Below are 19783 nucleotides of genomic sequence, written 5' to 3'. Positions count from 1 at the left end.
CAAAGGAGTCTCTGTCTCCTGTTGTGCTCTCGGTCAAAAGAACCATTCACTATACAGTAGTTTTAATGTGTGTTCTACTTAATGAACTGCTCAGTTGCCATGAGGACACTGCTGTGACATCCTCCTTGTTGACTGGTCAAGTAGATTTGTCTTGCATGAACGCTCTGTCATGGATGGAGTTTCAGTAAAACGTGGCCAAAAGCAGGTTTGTTTTTTGGACCTGTTAAAAAGCATTAAGTGGTACCGTCTTAATCTCACAGTCTTTCCATAACTGTGAAAGATAAAATAATGATTTGATTACTTTTGGATTAATTGTGAAGCCCTACAAAGTTGGCAAACTACTAAAGTACAAATAACTTCTGGATAACAGAACCAGTCAGGAAGTGGTACCTTTATCTGTTGCTGTGGTGACAGCCTCATTGTGGCTTAATTTTAGAGTTTCGATTTGATAGAGCAATGAGTAATATAAACTTTGATCAACAAAGGTGCTGGAATGATATACTAATTAGTTTTGAAGTGGATGATGATCTAACTCTTTGGCTTTGTTTTTAGATGAGGATGCTTTTGTTTTTAATAGCTTGGTACATTGTTTTGTTCACTACATTGGTTATTTTGGAGGTTATTGTTATGGAATGACATTAAGCAAATGGTCCGTCCGACCGGGAATCCAACACGGACTCGCTGATCAGGGTACTGCGCCCACGTGGAATACTCCCTAAACCCCCTGGCTATCAGGTCGTCCCTGCTAGATTGTTTGACAAAAACATATTTCTGCTGATTGTAGAATAAATGTAAAATTCTAATTTCTCTCTCTTTAGTGGTGAGCGGTGGTGTCTTATGCCAACAGATTGTGCAACCATTACATCTAGGTAAATAGAAGAGACATTATAATTAGTGATGCTACATCAGCCAGCTCCAATCTGTCCACAGAGTGCTGTTTGGTGAGAACTGGAGTGAAACGTGTTTTTTGATGGAGTTGAGTGACTGAGCCAACGGGAAACGCTGCCTTTTTTCAATGCATTCGCCTTTCCCTAGCTGGCCAATTAGTAACTGTAGCTCTGGAACAATTATCTGAGCTTTCATCTGCCTTCATGTCTGTCTTTCGGTTTGTGTGAACAGGGATTCATCTTATTTGTGTGTGTGGTGTTGAGTTTATTTGTGTTTGTGTGTTCAAGTATGTGTGTCTGTTTTCTGCAATAACTAACTTGCAATAATAACAGACTTGAATGACTTGCGACGGGCCGCCAGACGAGCTATTCCTGGTGTTGTGAGTTAATATTGTAAAACAGTAATGGAGTTTTAACAATTTGTTTTGTGCTGCCATTGTGGTAGTGCTGTATGAAAATCAAGTTAAATGGAAGGAAATTGCCTGCTACTGACCTACTACTGTACAGTTGAGCTGAGTTAAGTAATATGTAACATTCCGGGAGCTTTGCAACTGACCTAAATCTTTTCGGGAAAATATAATGCGGTGAAACAGGATCACAGATTAAACATTATTAACCTCACACAGACACACACTGTAGGAATTTAACCCATTAAGACCGGGAACGCATCTGTGTCACTTTAGATTTCTTTGGCTATTCAAAAATAGCAGGTATACAAGCTCATAGCGCGGCACCGAGTGCCGCGCTACGAGCTTGTAGATCTGCTATTTTTGAAAAATCGTGAAAATATATTTTTTATATTTTTTTTTCCCGAAAAAACTGTTAGGATTTTGAATTTTTCTAGAAGCGGCCTCAGGTCTTAATGGGTTAAAATAGAGCCGCAACAAAATCTCACATTTTAAATACTGTAATGAAAATGTTTTTTTTGCATTACTGTAGACTAATCATATCCCTCTGTTTTTCTGTCTCCCTCTCTGTCTTGCAGACCTCAGCCTGGTGAGCTTCTCTTGCATGGAAACCCCGCTTCCCCGGCAGCCGCCTCCTCCTCCTCCCCCTAGAGCTTGTGGCCAGCATGGCAGGATGAGCAACTGCGCGCGCTAATGATGGCCAAAAAGCAAGATGCTCGCACGCCCACCTACAACCTGGTCGTGGTGGGACTGTCTGGCACGGAGAAGGAGAAGGGCCAGTGTGGCGTGGGCAAGTCGTGCCTGTGCAACCGCTTTGTCCGTCCCAGCGCCGACGACTTCCACCTGGACCACACCTCCGTTCTCAGCACCAGCGACTTCGGAGGCCGCGTGGTGAACAATGACCACTTCCTGTTCTGGGGAGAGGCTTCGCGGACGGTGGAGGAAGGCGGGGAGTGCCAGCTGCACGTGACGGAGCAGACGGAGTTCATCGACGACCAGACGTTCCAGCCGCACCGCAGCACGGCGCTCCAGCCGTACATCAAGAGGGCGGCCTCCGCCAAGCTGTCCTCGGCCGAGAAGTTGATGTATTTCTGCACGGATCAGCTGGGACTGGAGCAGGACTTTGAGCAGAAGCAGATGCCCGAGGGCAAGCTGATGGTGGACGGCTTCTTGCTGTGCGTGGACGTCAGCAGGGGCATGAACCGCAGCTTCGAGGACCAGATGAAATTTGTCACCAACCTCTACAACCAGCTAGCCAAGACCAAGAAGCCGGTTGTAATTGTCCTCACTAAATGCGACGAGGGAGTTGAGCGCTATATTAAAGACTCGCACACCTTCGCCCTGACTAAGAAGAACCTACAGGTGGTAGAAACATCAGCGCGCTCAAACGTGAACGTTGATCTGGCGTTTCTCACACTGGTCCAGTTAATAGACAAGGGCAGGGGAAAACACAAAATAATCCCTTACTTTGAGGCGCTGAAACAGCAGAGTCAGCAGATTGCCTCGGCCAAAGACCGCTATGAGTGGTTGGTCAACCGAATTGTCAAGAACCACAATGAGACCTGGCCCAACATCAACCGCCGCATGCAAACCTCCGGCGAGTACAAGGAGTACGTGTTCCTGGAAGGGACGGCGAAAGCCAAGAAGCTCTTCCAGCAGCACGTCCACAGACTGAAACAGGAGCATATAGAGAAACGTAGGAGGGCCTACCTGAGCACCCTGCCCCAGGCTCTGTCCATACTAGCCCCTGAGCTGGACGAGATCGACCACCTGAGCTGGTCTGGGGTTCAGAAGGTCCTCGAGACCAAGAGGGACTTCTCTCAGTGGTTCGTGGTGCTGGACGACACCCCGTGGGAGACCACGCCGCACATCGACAACCTGGAGGACGACCGGATCCCCCAGGACCTCCTGGAGACCCCCGCGGCCGAGGCTGTGTATGAGGCCCACCTGGAGCAGTTGAGGAATGAACGTAAGCGGGCGGAGATGAGGTGGGAGTTCAAGGAGAAGCTGAGCGTCTCTCCGTTCATTACAGCAGGCAAGCCTTGGGAGGAGGCTCGAAGCTTCATCATGAACGAGGACTTCTACCACTGGCTGGACGAAGCCGAATATCTGGACATCTACAACAAGCACCAGAAGGAGATCATCGACCGAGCCAAAGAGGACTTCCAGGAGCTGCTTCTGGAATATTCCGAGCTTTTCTACGAGCTGGAGGTAGACGCAAAGCCGAGTAAAGAGAAAATGGGCGCCATCCAGGAGGTGTTGGGGGAGGAGCAAAGGTTCAAAGCCCTGCAGAAGCTGCAGGCGGAGAGGGACGCCCTCGTATTGAAACACATTCACTTTGTCTACCACCCCACTAAGGACACGTGCCCCAACAGCCCCCATTGTGTGGACACTAAGATAGAGCAAATCCTGGCCTCCAGGTTCCCTACCCGCTACGCCTCGTCAGATAGTTCCAGAGCGGATGGGGGGAGGGCAGATCGGATCAATCTGGTCATCCTAGGGAAAGACGGTCTGGCCAGAGAGATGGCTAACGAGATAAGGGCCTTGTGCACCAGCGACGACCGGTATGTCTTAGACGGGAAGATGTACGAGTTAGCCCTCCGGCCCATAGAAGGCAACGTACGTCTGCCCGTCAACTCCTTCCACACGCCCACCTTCACGCCCCACGGCTGCCTGTGCTTGTACAACTCGAAGGAGTCTCTCCAGTACGTTCTGGACAGTTTAGAGAAGCTCAGGGAGTCGACTCTGGGCAGAAGGGAAAGGGAGAACAGCTCGGCTCTGCTCCCGCTGTCCCTCCTGCTCGTCACCAAGCGGGGGGTGGGCTCCATCGGGGACATAGGAGGGGAGACCGCCCAGACCCTCATCCACCAGGGCCAGCAGGCGGCCGGGAAACTGCAGTGTGCCTACTTGGACCCCGCCTCTCCGGGCGTGGGCTACGGGCGCAACGTCAACGAGAGGCAGATCAACCAGACGCTGAGGAGTCTATTGGAATCAAGGAGGAGCGTGGGGAGCAGCTCTCCTCCCTTAGCCCCTCTCTCCTCCGCGTTCCCTCAGGCCCAGCCCAGCCCGGAGGCCGACATGCGGATAGTAATGTGCTTGATGTGCGGAGACACGTACGACTTGGAGCAGCTCCTCGCGCCCTTCCTGCTGCCGCAGCATTGCCGCCCGGCCGCCAACCTCAGCAGCGGCACCTCCGTTCTCCTGGAGCTCAACGTCGGAGCTCACCGGCAGACCATCGAGCTCTCTCTGCTCTCGTTCCACTCCTCGTTCTCCCTCCGCAAGAGCAGGCTGGTCCACGGCTACATCGCCGTGTACTCGGCTCGGCGCAAGGCGTCCATGGAGACCCTGTGTGCGTTCCTGTGCGAGGTCCAAGACATCATTCCGGTGCAGTTGCTGGCGGTGGCGGAGAACCAGATGGAGCTGACGGACTCCGAGTCGGCCAGGGAGCAGGTCGCCCAGGGGGAGGAGCTGGCTCATGAGATAGAGGCCAGGTTTAACACGGTAATATGTGGCCACGGTGGCGTGGTAGGGGGGCTCCATAAGATAGACCTCTTCCAGCCTTTCCTCAAGGAGGTGGCGGAGAAGTCCACCATCATAGAGGCCACACACATGTATGACAATGTGGCTGAGGCCTGCACCAACGAAAGCATCAGCCCTCGCTGCGGCTCGCCCAGCCCGGTCAACACTCTGTTGGACTCGGAGGACGACATCGACCCGTCGCCGCCCTACCCGACTCTGAGGGAGGACGGCACCTTCGGCTCCCACATGGGGAGCTTCAAGCTCCCGGATCTGGAGTCGAGCGATGCCTTCTCTGTCATTTCTGAGATCAGCACGTTCGAGAGCAAGCTCAACAACAAGGTCCCTCCACAGGTGAAGCCCAAGCCCGTCCGTAAGGTCAACCTCGGACCCTACATGGACCAGCAGCAGGGAGGGACCAACCGACGCTCCTTGCCCCAGGCCGTGACGTGGGCCCCGGGAAGCGACGGCGGCTACGACCCCTCAGACTACGCAGAGCCCATGGACGCGGTGAGCAAACCGCGGCCGACGGAGGAGGAGACCATATACTCTGTCCCTCACGACAGCACACAGGGAAAGATCATCACCATCCGCAACGCCAACAAGGGTCACTCCAACGGCAGCGGCGGAGGGAACGGATCGGACAGCGAGGCGGACAGCAGCTCACTGGAGCGCCGAAGGAAGCTGTCGGCCATTGGGGTGAAGCCCAAGCTCTACAGAGACAGATCCAAGAGACTCGGCAAGTTCAGCAGCTTCAGAACCAGCTTCTCCATCGGCAGCGACGACGAGATGGGGGGTCCACCGAAGGCTGGCCAGGAAGAACTGGGAGGGGCCCACAAAGATAACTCCATCAACGAGGAGAGTGAGGACCCCAAGAGGAGGAACATCCTCAGAAGCCTGCGCAGAACTACAAAGGTTAGTGTGTTGCCTAATTCGTTCTCTCACACGAGCATAACTATCTTCAAGCTAACAGTTGGTAAGATCAGTTTTCTTTTCGGCAAGCGAAGCGGTCGATAGTGTAAATTGAGCTTATTAAAAGAAATCCTCATACACATCTGTGATGTGATTTGTGTGTCACCGTACATTTAAAAATGAGAAATGAGAGCAGCAGTATACAGTTTGTGTATAGATTGCATGTGTTTTACGCTGGGATTTTTTGTGACTGCTCAGCGGGAGTCCTCTAAACTAGCCAAGTCATTAGAGAAAGCAGACAGAAACTCCAACTGTTAAAGTTCTTTAGTCAGATAGAAAATCTTTTTTAATGAATAGGACCAAAGCAGTATGCTGTGCCCAGCGGTTGTGTGTGTGTGTGTGTGTGAGAGTATATGCTGTGCCCAGCGGTTGTGTGATTGTGTACGTCCATGCATAAAATATGTGCTTGTGGCTTTGCTAAAATGAGGTTTCCCATTATCTCGGTGCAAGTTTTGCTGCTGTTTTGACAGCTGAACTGTCCAGTGATAGAGGGTGTGCATGTGTTTGTGTGTATCTGTATATTTTATCCTCATACTACTGTTTCAGCAGGGCATAGCAGAACTCTCTTCTCTATTTTCACGTTTGGGGCGACCCGATAGCCAAGCGGTTAGGACACGTACCACATGGGCTCCAATGCTGACAACAAGTCCCCGGTTCGATTTACATTTGGCCGGAACATTTAACCCATTCTATCCGGGAACGCATACAGTGTAATTTTAGATTTTTTTTGCTATAACCATTATTCTATACTTTGGGCTATTCAAAAATAGCAGATATACAAGCTCATAGCGTGGCACGAGTGCCGCGCTATGAGCTTGTAGATCTGCAATAAAAAATGAATAAATCGTGAAATCTGGCCAGTGTGCAAATCGAATATATATGTTTTTTAAAGTGAACATTTTTAAAGATTTTGTTAATTTGGGCTTTTGTGCCTTTAATGATAGGAAAGCAGGCTGACAGGAAATGGGGAGAGAGATGGCGAGTGACGCGCAGCAAATGTCGTCGGGAACGGGATTCGAACCCACAGCATTGCAGCCTAGGGTGCCTGGACCGCCATGCCACGGCCCAGGCCAAATCTTTGAATCTATATGTTTTTTATAAAAAAAAGTACTCAAATCTTTGCTTCTGGGGGATTCTACAAATGTCTTCTAAATTCGAACAGTTTTTTTGAAAAAAACGTATAATATCAGTGGTTCTCAAACTTTTTTCATGTGAAGGACCACCCAAAATGATATGCATTTTATCCGCGCACCCCCCCATCTCGAAATATTTTTATACAGAAGCAAAGATTTGAGTCAGAAATATAAATATATATTCAAAGATTTGCACACACTTTCACGATTGTTTTCCAAAAAGAAGCAGATCTACAAGCTCATAGCGCGGCACTCTGTGCCGCACTATGAGCTTGTATATCTGCTATTTTTGAATAGCCAAAGACATCTAAAATGACACAGATGCTTTCCCGGATTGAAGGGGTTAACCCATAATACCTGGAACGCATCTGTGTTACTTTAGATTTCTTTGGCTATTCAAAAATAGCAGATATACAAGCTCATAGCGCGGCACCGAGTGCCGCGCTATGAGCTTGTAGATCTGCTATTTTTGAAAGATCGTGAAAATTTGTTTTTTTGATTTTTTTCAAAAAAACTGTTAGGATTTAGAACAGTGGTTCTCAAACTTTTTCATGTCAAGGACCCCCAAATTGACACTTATTAGCCCGCGGACCCCCATTTGAAAAAATAAGCCAGGGACCCCATAAGAGAAGATTTTGACGGCTCAAGCCGTAAAAAGAATAGTTTCAAGGAACCCCAGTTTGACATGCATTAGGCTATGGACCCCCATTTAATGGCATTTCTATCCCTGGGACCCCAATTTATATTATAAAATCAATGTTAATTTAACTCTGAGAGTGTACAAATGGAACCAAATGGACCCGTTAGGGTCCATTTGGTTCCATTTGTACACTCAGAGGTACAACCACATAAGGGTCCATTTGGTTCCTATCCATCATTTAGTTGGGGACCCCCTGGAACCCCCTCAAGTACCCCTGGGGGTCCCCGGACCCCACTTTGAGAACCAATGATTTAGAAAACATTTTTAAGAATGGCCTCAGGTCTTAATGGGTTAATTCATGTCACTCCCCTACTCTCTCCGTATTTCCTGTCTCTCTCCACTGTTCCTCAAGTGATTGACATTAGCCACTTAAAACCATATAGACTTTGTTGACACTGGTCCTCTAGGGCTCTGTACAACCACCCCCCTCATTTTTTCCCTCTACACTAAATCTCTTTGCCGGCAAATAGCCGTCGTTGCGTTGCGTTGCGTTGTGCGATTATAGATCTGCTATTTTTTTGCCAAATGTTTGCCTATTTTTGCAGAATGTTTGACTATTATGACAGTGCTTTTCAACCCTTTTCATATCAAGGTCCATTATTTATTCGGCAGTACAAAAAAAATATCCATCTTCTTCAAATGATTTGTACTAGTTATATTGTATTATTCTATCAACCATACAGGTTGTTAAAAAAAAAGAAGAACATTTGATTAATTATTAAAATAAGTCCCGGATTGTAGCTTTGAAAAAGCGTGACTTTGTGGATGACATTTTGGAGCTTTTGTTTTTATGTGTAATTTCATTTTAAGAGGAAGTTGAAGCCGAGGCTAATTAAGTTAGAAACAAATAAACCATAAAAATAACCAGATGTAAGGGTCGCCGGCCAAACCACACAGAATGATGGGATACCCAGCCAAGGAACCACTTGTGTCCTCAAAATTATGCCAAATCAAGATACTTATTCAAATGCATAAGTCATATTAGATAGTATTTTCTAAAAATGATACGTACTACTAAGGAAGCTTTCTTGCAAATGAGAGACCGACACCGACACTATTATAGGCACTGCCATTCTTTTTGAGTTGACAAGAGCGGGTGATTACGTATACATGCGCTGCTCTGCGAGATGTCTGTTCTGGGGTATATTCAGAGAAACCTACTGTAGAGACGCTGTCAAAGCGAATTCATGAATCTCCCATCATATTTTTTTGGGGGGGAGGTTATAGGCTCTATGCACAACAGCCATATTGGAAAGAAATTGAGCCTCTAATTACTTCCTTCACAGGTGTTACCAATGATACTAATGAAGGCTCTGTGCCATTCTGGTCAGGGTGCTGATATCGTGCATGTTGGCTCACTAGAAACACTCCATTTTGGTTCCCAAATGGCCCCTTATGGTGGGTGTGTAACGCTGAGAGTTATGGGGGTCCTTGAAAATAAGACAACCACTGTGCGACACTAAATGGAACGGAGCCTTAATTAGTATTATTGGTAAATTGGTATTATTGGCTGCTGTGCATAGAGCCTATTGAGGTTTATATCACATACACAGGCTATCACACTCTTCTCTTACACTATTTCTGTTTCTCATTTGTCATCCCTCCTCCCTCCTGTTCCCTGTGCCTGTCTCTTACACATACTATGTACAGTATTTGGCGGTGACACGTTTGACCCTACACATGTTAGACTTATCAGTCTGTCATGCCATTCTCTCACTCACAAAGCCTGCCGCAGAAGTGCCACCTGAGTGTGTGTGTGTGTGTGTGTGTGTGTGTGTGTGTGTGTGTGTGTGTGTGTGTGTGTGTGTGTGTGTGTGTGTGTGTGTGTGTGTGTGTGTGTGTGTGTGTGTGTGTGTGTGTGTGTGTGTGTGTGTGTGTGTGTGTGTGTGTGTGAGAGAGAGAGAGTGAGTGATAATTACTGTAGCTGTCAGTCGGGGGACATGAGGGAGGAATGATGAATGTTTTCATACACTCAGCGGCGGCGTTCCAATAACCTCGGGAGGATATATCCTCTCTTACCACCTTGGCTCCTAGCCTCTCTACTTTATGCCCTTTCCTTGATCTGACAATACTTTGCACTATCCATGCCAAGAATGGATCGCTAAAGATCACACTGGGACATGTCATTGTACACTATGCGTCATTATGTACTAAAAGAGAGGAGAAATGTCCACAGACTAGAAAACGCCTCCATGCAAACGTATTGATATTACCACCGCAGGTGACATTTCCGGCATAATCAGGTACCCCTGAAGAGCTTGTGCTCCAAATGTCAATATCCATAAATTAGCATGCCGTGGGAGCATTTTCCAATGCGCCCCATCTATTTTTGTTTGGATCTCTGCTTTTACGCAGTTTTTAAATACATTTTTATAGCTCAGGTTTGCCATGCTGTTGCTGTAAATCACCGCTACTGATCTGTTGCCTGAGGGCTGGTCTGGAGCCTGTGGAGCTGCATTACAGACCATTTTCTCTTAATGAACTATTGTCTTAGTCAAACATTTGGCGAAAATAGCTGATCTGCAGGCTCGCAATGCGTCACGACGTGTTTTGAGCTTGTAGATAAGTCTATTTTTGGAAAATAGATTTGGTGTAGAGGGGAGAAAAAAAAGGAGGAGGCCAAGTATAGACTCCTGGGGGACTCCGGTCAATTAAGTATTTAGGGATCAAGTGGTTAATTGGGGCCTTAACCCATTGATACCTGGAACGCATCTGTGTCACTTTAGATGTCTTTGGCTATTCAAAAATAGCAGATATACAAGCTCATAGCGCGGCACCGAGTGCCGCGCTATGAGCTTGTAGATCTGCTATTTTTGAAAAATCGTGAAAAAATATTTTTTACATTATTTTTGAAAAACTGTTAGTATTTAGATTTTTTTTAAGAATCGCCTCAGGTCTTAAAGGGTTAACCGGGTGATGGTGTTCCGTCACCTATTCCCCTATAAGTATGTGGTCTCTCTCTGTCCCCGTTTCAAACCAGCTGCAGCCTTGAATCCCCTCCGGGATAACTGACCTGTTATTGAGTTACCGGGTCATTTTAGGGAGAGGTATTGTAGCAATAACCTGAGGTTAGTATAAAACCAGCCGTGCCTTTTAGTCACTGGCTGGGGTTAACGCAAAATCAGATTTTCAGTTGGTTTTGTTAATGGTTTAATGGTTTTAAGGCTGGGGCTGGGGCTTGTGTAGTGTAAACTGTTCCTGGCCAAAGCCTTAGAGGAATGGCTGCTCGTCTGAGTCATGATGGGGAGGAAACATAACTGAAACGAAACCCTGTGTCCCTCTTAAACCCCCCCCCTTCACCTCAGGCTTTGGCTGACTGAGCACAATGTGTGTGTCTCTCTCTCTCTCTCTCTCTCTCTCTCTTCCTGACACTATCTCTCTGTCTCTCCCTCGTTCTGTCTCTCCGTCTCCCTCACACTCTCTGCCTCTCTCTCTCTCGATCCCTCTCTGTCTGTCTCTCTCTCTTTCTCTCTCTCTCAATCCCTCTATATCTGTCTAACTGACATTCTCTCTCGATCTCTCACTCCGTCTCCCAGACACGCTCTCTCTCTTTTTCTCTCGGTCTCTTGCCCTCCCTTAGCTAGGCCGGAAACATTTCCTCCCTCTCTCTCTCTCTCTCGCTCTCGCTCTCGCTCTCTCTCTCTCTCTCTCTCTCTCTCTCTCTCTCTCTCTCTCTCTCTCTCTCTGCAGCTTTCTCTTTTTTCCTTTTAAAAGCCCTCAGCCAGCAAGTGGAATATTTCAAATTCCAAAGTCACCTAGTTCCATTCTACTGCCCCCTGTGAACGTGACCGGTTCACCACTAGAAAAAAAACAGCCGTGATCTGGGAGATGGAGAGAGGCACAACTAGTGACTAAATGAAACAGAGAGTCGTGGCAGCGCTGTGGAAACTTGTGTGTTTATCAACGCTGTTGGCAGCTGTTTGTCTGTCCATGTGTGTACATGCTTAATGTGGTGGAGGTTTAGGTAATACGCACCCTGTGTGTGTGTGTGTGTGGGGCTGTGGCTGTGTGGTGTTATTATTAAGGATGTGTTTAGTTTTCGTTGTGCGGTCGAGGTCTGTTTTGTCTTCTCAGCGCTGGCGACGTATCCTGTCTCCGTCAGCAACTACAAGGAGTGGCCAGAAGGCAGAACTGCAGGAGGGGGAGGGGGAGGGGGCTGAGGGGTGGGGGGGGGGGGGGGGGTGGTGGTGCTGGTGGCGGGGTAGAGACAGCCTGCTAAGCAGAGATAGGGCAGGGATACACAACACTGTCATTGTGATAGGACACAAATAAATGATGTACTGTGGGCTCGGAGCGAAACAAAATGCTACATCTGAATTATAGCAAGAAAAAAGAGAGGATGAAAGAGCTGTTTTTGTTGTAGCGTCACGCATATTAATGCTTTTTTTCTTGTACTGTCAACCAAAGCTCTCCGCGCGCGCGTGCTTTTGTGCGCGTAGCGCCGTCGCACACACATGTTTGCATGTGTGCCCGATGTCCCGGGCTAGCAGGCAGCAAGTCTGCTCCATCCCCATAGCATCACAATACGTAGCTAACTTCTTTTTAAAGAATTATTTTTGGGCTTTTTATGCCTTTATTGATAGTGAAGTGTGTCAGACAGGAGAGAGGTGGGAAATGACACGCAGCAAAGGCCGCCGGGAATGGGACTCGAAACCCGCGACACCCTGTCAGGCTACATTGTAGCCTAGGTGCCCAGACCACTTAGGCCAGTGATCGGGGCCAATACGTCGCTAACTTAGCCTAGCTTATCATGTGTACAGTAGGTCTTCTTAATGGTAGGGATGAGGAGCGTCATACGTGATCATGTGCCGTACGTACAGACGTAGCAGAGGCAGGGCACAGCAGCGACAAGCAAAAGTCATGTAGTGTGAATCATTCATAAGCCTGATACATGCTACTGTGCATTGCACGATGGTGTCGCGTGTCGAAAGAAGCAGACCTACAAGCTCACATCTTTTTGTTTCAAATATCTTTATTGTGACGCACAGGATAAAGACATATACCGTTACTATTCAAACACTTATGAAGTGCTCACGTGTTTTTAATTGCAGATTTACAAGCTCACGACCCAACGCATCGCTACTCGCTGTGAGCTAGAGGATCAATCGGCTATTTTTCGCATTTCGTCGTACAACAAAGTACATGGAGATTAAGGATTGACCCCGACTATTTTACCAGTTTAAAAGCTTAGGCCGTAGCCTATTGTAGTCTAGCATTTAAATGAACCCTAATTAAAGAAAGCCGGGTTTTCCTCGGCTAAATGTACTGGCAGCATTAAGATAGATTTCATGAATGGCAGAGGCCACAGAGGAGAAAAAAAAGCACAGGTGATCCTCGGCTGATCTTCTTGAGCACTTCTGTTTACGTGTTTATTGTGGCGTATGGGTTCGGAATGGTTCGTGAAATACAGCAAAGGCCTGTAACTGGAGCAGAGGGCATGCTGGGACTTTTGTCTCTAATGAGCAGCCTCCCTTCCTCTGTCTGTCTGTCTACAGTCTGTCTGTCTGTCTGTCTGTCAGGCCTGTGCTGTTCCACGGTCTCTGTGCCAAGCCAGCCATGCAGCCCCGCCGTGCCGTGCCGCCCTGCCAGGCAGGGCAGTGCCTCGAGGGGGCCTGACAGTCTAAGAGAGATCCAGGCCTCGGGGAACGAGGGGAGGGATACAGGGGTAACTCCCACTGAACACTATTAACCCATTCAATCCGGGTAACCGCGTCCTTGTCATTTTAGATGTCTTTGGCTATTCAACAAATAGCAGCTACGCAAACAAGCTCATAGCGTGGCACTTGTAGATCTGCTCTTTTTTTTTTTTTGATGAATCGTGTTTTTTTTTTTGTGCAAATCTTTGAATATATATATCTTTTTTTTAAAGCGAACATTTGTAACTCAAGTCTTTGCTTCTGGGGGTCCCTGGAACAAAATATTTTGAGATGGGGGGGGGGGGTGTAATTTTGGGTGGTCCTTGACATGGAAAAAGTTTGAGCACCACGGATACAGCAACATGTTAGGATTTAGAAGACATTTGTAGAATCGGCCTCACTCAGGCCTTAATGGATTAAGGCACAGTTCAATTACCGCTGCCACCTCAGCAATAATACTGACGCGGGGAGAGAAACGCGGCAGGAGTCTTATCAGAGGTGTCTTCTATAGCGAATCACGGGAGGTGGATACTAATTAAACAAGGAGTGCATGTGGTTGTCCGTCTTGAGAGCTGCAGTGCAGCAGGGAAATGAGAGCGAGAGAGAGAGAGAGATAGGAAGAGAGCGAGGGAGAGACAGGTTAGAGAGAACACGAGGTGAAGAATGGAGATATGCATCACATGCACACACGTACACCGTGGCTCAAGACAGGATTGCTTATCAGTTTGAGGTTTTAAAGGAATCTGTGGGATGTGTGTGTGTGTGTGTGTGTGTGCGCGCACGCTCATAAGCTTCTCTGGGTGTGTCTCTCACAGTGGTGGAAAGTAACAAAGTACATTTACTCAAGTACTGTACTTAAGTAAAATTTAGAGGTATTTGTACTTTACTGAAGTATTTCCAATTTTCAGTACTTTTACTTCTACTCCACTACATCTAAGAGGCAAATATTGTACTTTTACTCCACTACAATTCTTTGAAAACTTTAGTTACTAGTTACTTTTCAGATATAAATAATGAAATAATGAAAAACACATTAACCACTTTAGCCCTATTTTATACCTAGGCTATTTGAAAATAGCAGATCTACAAGCTCACAACGCGTCGCATCGCGACGCGTTGTGAGCTTGTAGATCGGCTATTTTCAAATATTTAGTACTTTTACTTTTGGTACTTTAAGTACATTTTGAAGCCAATACTTTTGTACTTTTACTCAAGTAACATTTTTTATTTTAGATTTTTACTTGTAACAGAGTATTTTTATATTGCAGTATTGGTACTTTTACTTAAGTAAAGAATTTGAGTACTTTTTCCACCACTGCTCTCTCTCACTATAGGACAGGGTGTGGGGATTGACTAGTTGGCTAGCACACTCTTCATCTTAAGAACATCCAAATGAACCAATCCCCTGTCAGAAACTAAAGTGAACAAGTGGTGCCAGGCACAGAACAACCCCTGTTAAACACAGTTCTCTCAGTACCACTTCCGTTGAAATAAAAAAAAATTTACTGCGTATTTACGCAGTAATTTAATTGCCGTTTTGAGCAGTAAATGTCTGTTTGGTGGCATTGGCTCTGTTCCGGGAGCAAGCAAACGACAATGACATCAGACAAAGACATCGGTAAAGTCAGGCAAGCGTAGAAATAGGAACTGGGGCATGCAGAAGCGGCAGCTTGGATAGGCAAAATGAAACGGATTTAACCACTTAAGCCATGGTCCTCCAGCAGTCTACATCTGTACTTGGTCTCCTCCCCTTTTCCCTCTACACCAAATGTCATCGCCAAAAAATAGCAGAATTTACAAGTTGTGACGTGTCGTGACATTTTTTCTGAATGTTCACCTATTTTTATAGAAATATAAATGCTAGGGTTCATGTGGTCCAGGACTTGGCTCGTGTACCGTTGCTGATGGGCAGTGGTGCAAAGTAACTAAGTACATTTACTCAGGTACTGCACCTTGATCCAAATCACACCCAGAAGTTTATCAGGTAATCTCAGGACTGACAGACAGTTAGACAGACATAAAAAAAAAACGTACAAAATCTGTGTAACTAATGTGCTTCATAAAATGCGTAGCTTTGTCAACACTTCTGATGGGTTTTCACTTTCACCCATTTTCAGAAACCACGGCCCAAGCCGAGGCATTCCATCTCTAAGCCCATCGAAAGCAACTACTTTGGTGTGCCGTTGGTCAATGTGGTGACTCTGGAACGACCCATCCCTGTCTTCATCGAGAAGTGCATCCGCTTCATTGAAACCACAGGTAAGAAACTTCAATTAGTTCAGGTAATGAACGTGTGACTCTTAACCCATTAAGACCAGGAGCAGCGTCTGTATCATTTTTAGATTTGAGCTGAAAAGCATTATTTTACACTTTGGCTATTCAAAAATAGCAGATATACAAGCTCATAGCGCGGCACCAAGTGCCGCGCTATGAGCTTGTATATCTGCTTTTTTTGAGAAATGTGAAAATGTGTGCAAATCTTTGAATATATATATATATATATATATATTTAAAGCAAACCTTTGTAACTCAAATCTTTGCTTTTGGGGGGTCCCCGGAACAACATATTTTGAGATGGGGGTCCGTGGGCAAATACATATACATTTTGGGTTCCTTGACATGAAAAAGAAGAACCACTGACATAGTAACATACATTTCTTTTCAAAAAACTGTTAGGATTTAGAAGACATTTTGTAGAATCGGCGTCAGGTCTTAATAGGTTAAGATGTCCAAAAAAAAAACATTATTTTTCAGGAATTGGAAAAAAGAACCTGTGTTCCGATGCATGCCATGTGTTCCAGTTATTATATACACAGACAGGCTTAACCACATTCTGGCGTCCCTATTTTGGGCATGTCATTATAGCCTAAAATCTTTTGAAAGGTTTAAAGTACCAGGTGTACATACATTGCGTTGTGAGGCGATTCTTAGAAATCAGTTTTTTGAAAAAGATCTGGAAAATATTTTTTCACGATTTTTCAAAAATAGCAGATCTACAAGCTCGTAGCGCGGCACTCGGTGCCGCGCTATGAGCTTGTAGATCTGCTATTTTTGAATAGCCCAAAGAAATCTTAAAATGAGACGCAGATGCGTCCCCGGTCTTAATGGGTTAACCTTCATCCCAGGGGGGATAGCTACCTACTGTGGTCTTCTCCTCTAGTTCCGCTCCAATCAAAACACACATTCATAATCTGATTCCGTTTCCCTGATAGTCTTTGAGTTGGATACCGTGTAGTTTTTCCTGTGGTTTTGGCTTATAAATAAGTTATATGCGGGCAGCTTTATAGCCCAATAAGGTGTTTTTTGTGTGTGTGTCGTAGTAAGATTACACCCAAACATTACCGTCAAATTGATTGTGGTAATAATCATGCATACAGTTTACCAGTGAGACCAGTGAGTTTTTTAACTGTATATTTGTGTATTCCCTGCTGAATTGGAGTATTACATATACTGTAGGTGTGTATGTGAAGACGTCAACTCAAATTAGACCAAATGATCCCTTCCCACAAATCCCACGGGCGTCCAATGAAAATAGATCATTTTTGCTCGCATTAGTCATCCTAGATACTTTCACAGCACATTATACTAATGAAAAATTCCAAGTAGCAGTGTATGTCAAATTAAGTGTATTTTTCTGTGTGCAATGCATATACAGTGCAAAGATCAATCTTGAGATAAATCTTGCGCTACTGTGAATGTAGAGGCATGTCAGTGTGGACGGCTGTGTTTTCTAGGTTCTGAGACTGTGAGACTGAATGAGCGACTTAATTTCCCCCCTAGGGATCAATAAAGGTCTGTCTATGTACCTACAGTACTGTTGCCACCTCCCGATCACCACACATCTAGATGCATCCCGCAGATTCTATCGACTACACCAAATGTAGATCGCTAGATTGGCTATTTTCGCCTATTTTAGATTCTGAGACTGTTGCCATCTCCTGATGACTACACATGCGCGCGCACACGCACACACACAGAGTCCGGACGTGGGTCCACAGATGGGTCTGGATAGCCTCCTCTAACCCTGCCACCCCAGTGCCCAGATGCCAGCCTCCCTACCAGGTCTGCTCTGGTGCCCAGCGCCCTGGGTCTGCCAATCTGCTTCTCACTCCCCAACAGCTGTTAACGCTACACCAGAGGAGATTTAGTTTGGTAACAGTTGTGTGTGTGTGTGTGCATATAGACACATTATACTGATAGTCATATCTAGAGTTTCACTCCTACTGTGCGTTTGAGTTTGAAAGTAAATCAGATGGTTTTGTTTTTTAACCCATTGAGACCTGAAGCCGATTCTACATGTCTCCTAAATCCCAACAGTTTTCTGAAAAACGTATGTTTCTATATCAGTGGTGCTCAATCTTTTTCATGTCAAGGACCCCCAAAATTATATGTATTTGGCCGCGGACCCCCATCAAAATATGTTGTTCCAGGGACCCCCAGAAGCAAAGATTTGAGTTAGAAATGTTCGCTTTAAAAGTATTTATATTCAAAGATTTGCACACATTTTCACGATTTAAAAAAAATAGCAGATCTACAAGCTCGTAGCGCGGCACTCGGTGCCGCGCTATGAGCTTGTATATCTGCTATTTTTGAATAGCCCAAAGTGTAAAATAATGCTTTTTAGCTTAAATCTAAAAATGAGACAGTTCCAGGTCTCAATGGGTTATATTATTGTAGCTCCTTGAATGTGTTACGGGACGCTTTTGTCGTGCAACCAGTCTCTACATAACAATCATTAACAGAATTGCACACGCATTTAGAAGAGATCTGCTTTCCTCTGCTTCGTCTAGGAACAATCCAGACAGCAGTGCGTTGCCTCTTTTGTTATGCGGCAGTGATACAGAGAGTGTTTTGCCAACAAAACAGCGCAGCGGCTTATTGACATGTTCTAGCAGTGCATTCCACGGTAATCTCTGTCCTGATCAAAGATTTCCTCTGTATATTGTGGATTACTGAGGGCCTTGCTGCAAATTTCTAAACGCCTCACTCTGTGCTTAGCGGCATAGGGGCCACGTAATGTCATGGCTGTAGCGGCTCTAGACATGACAAATGGGTTGCATGAATTATAATGTTTTGCATTCCCGTACATACCGGCAGAAACCAGCTAACTCAGTTTTTCAGCTTTTTAATGTTTTTTCATAAATCAGTGCTGTTGAACACCCTCGTCTGTGTGTTGGTAAAAAAATATGGAACCAATGAAAAGTATTAAAAAGCGCTTCTGACAAAACCAGCTTACGGGTCCATTTGGTTCCATTTGTACACTCTCAGAGTTACACACCCGTAAAGGGCCATTTGGGAGTGTTTCCAGTGAGCCAACATGCACAATATCAGCACCCTGACTCCGTCTGACCAGAATGGAACAGAGCCTTCATTAGTATCATTGTTAACTAGAGGTGTAACGATATAGTAACTGCATCGAAAAATCGTTTTGAATTTTCAACGATCTACTATATCGTTTCTCAAACAGCTGTGGGAACACCTGTGAATGTCTTCATAATATGGCTGCTGTGAATAGAGCCTATTGGAGGTAGTCTCCCTACTCTTAGTTGAGAAATCTAGACCGTGGTGTTGGATAAGTCCTAAGACACCCACTGGTTGACATGTAGTACTGACTGAAGCTCATTAGGCAAATTTCTTCCATGGCCAACCGGGGTTTGCCTCTTGGGTGAATGGTAGATGTTTCGTGGACTCGCTGTCAGGCATACAGTATGAGCCCATGTGGTACGCGTCCTAACCACTCAGCTGTTGGGTCCCCCCAGGATTGCAGCTTTAACTAGATTTATACTCCATCACGTGTGTGTGGATATGCTACACGACTTGAAGATTGAACATCGGTTCTTGTCGGTTCTTGTCCTTTCCCCTTTCTCATCCTCCCTCACTTTTTCTCACTTTATTTTTTCGCCCATTTCTCATTAATTTTATTCCGACCTGCTTTATTTTTCACACTGCGTCCGTTCACTGTGTGTGTGTGTGTGTGTGTGTGTGTGCGCGCGCGTGCACACGCGCGCACATGCGCTATGTGCTTGTTTGTGCTGTGATTGCAGAGCACAGCAGCCTCACTCAACCCCACAGTCAGTTCCAATGATATGTGTGCACATAGAAATAATATTGTTTGTTTTCAGATAACACACACACACACACACACACACACACACACACACACACACACACACACACACACACACACACACACACACACACACATTCTATTACAGGAAGTCAGCAACACACCCACCATGCACATTTTTGGTGAGACTGAAAGGGGAAATGAGCTGAACCGTCGTAGTGTAGTTTACATTCATTGTTGTAATTCAGACTCTGTATCTACCTTGCCTCCGTGTCTGGAATCTCCGACTGTTATGGAATTTCACAGGAAACGACTATAAGCGACTGACCCCACACCTGAAAGTATAGCCTCCAATAGTTAACGAGGTTGTGAAGCTGACTGATTGTGAAGCACACCAAGTCAGTGTGCTTCTCAAACGTTTTAATTTCAAGGACTCCCATAACTCAGAGTTAGAGACTTGTAAGG

General features: G+C 45.9%; 1 protein-coding gene across 1 annotated transcript in view; it reads left to right on the top strand.

Annotated features, from left to right (window-relative positions):
• The window catches only part of arhgap35a (Rho GTPase activating protein 35a), a 95498-nt gene that overhangs the window by 57990 nt on the left and 17725 nt on the right, over positions 1 to 19783 (top strand). Inside the window, exons 2-3 of the mRNA XM_084063836.1 lie at positions 1873 to 5725; positions 15369 to 15510. Coding sequence (XP_083919962.1) covers positions 1988 to 5725; positions 15369 to 15510 — 3880 coding nt within the window. The 5' untranslated portion in view covers positions 1873 to 1987. The remainder of the gene's footprint in view (positions 1 to 1872; positions 5726 to 15368; positions 15511 to 19783) is intronic.

Source organism: Gymnoscopelus microlampas (genome assembly GCF_963454915.1).
Source record: "Gymnoscopelus microlampas genome assembly, chromosome: 8".
Taxonomy (NCBI): domain Eukaryota; kingdom Metazoa; phylum Chordata; class Actinopteri; order Myctophiformes; family Myctophidae; genus Gymnoscopelus; species Gymnoscopelus microlampas.
The sequence above is the reverse complement of the archived record's forward strand: the minus strand, read 5'-3'. Positions and strand labels throughout refer to the sequence as shown.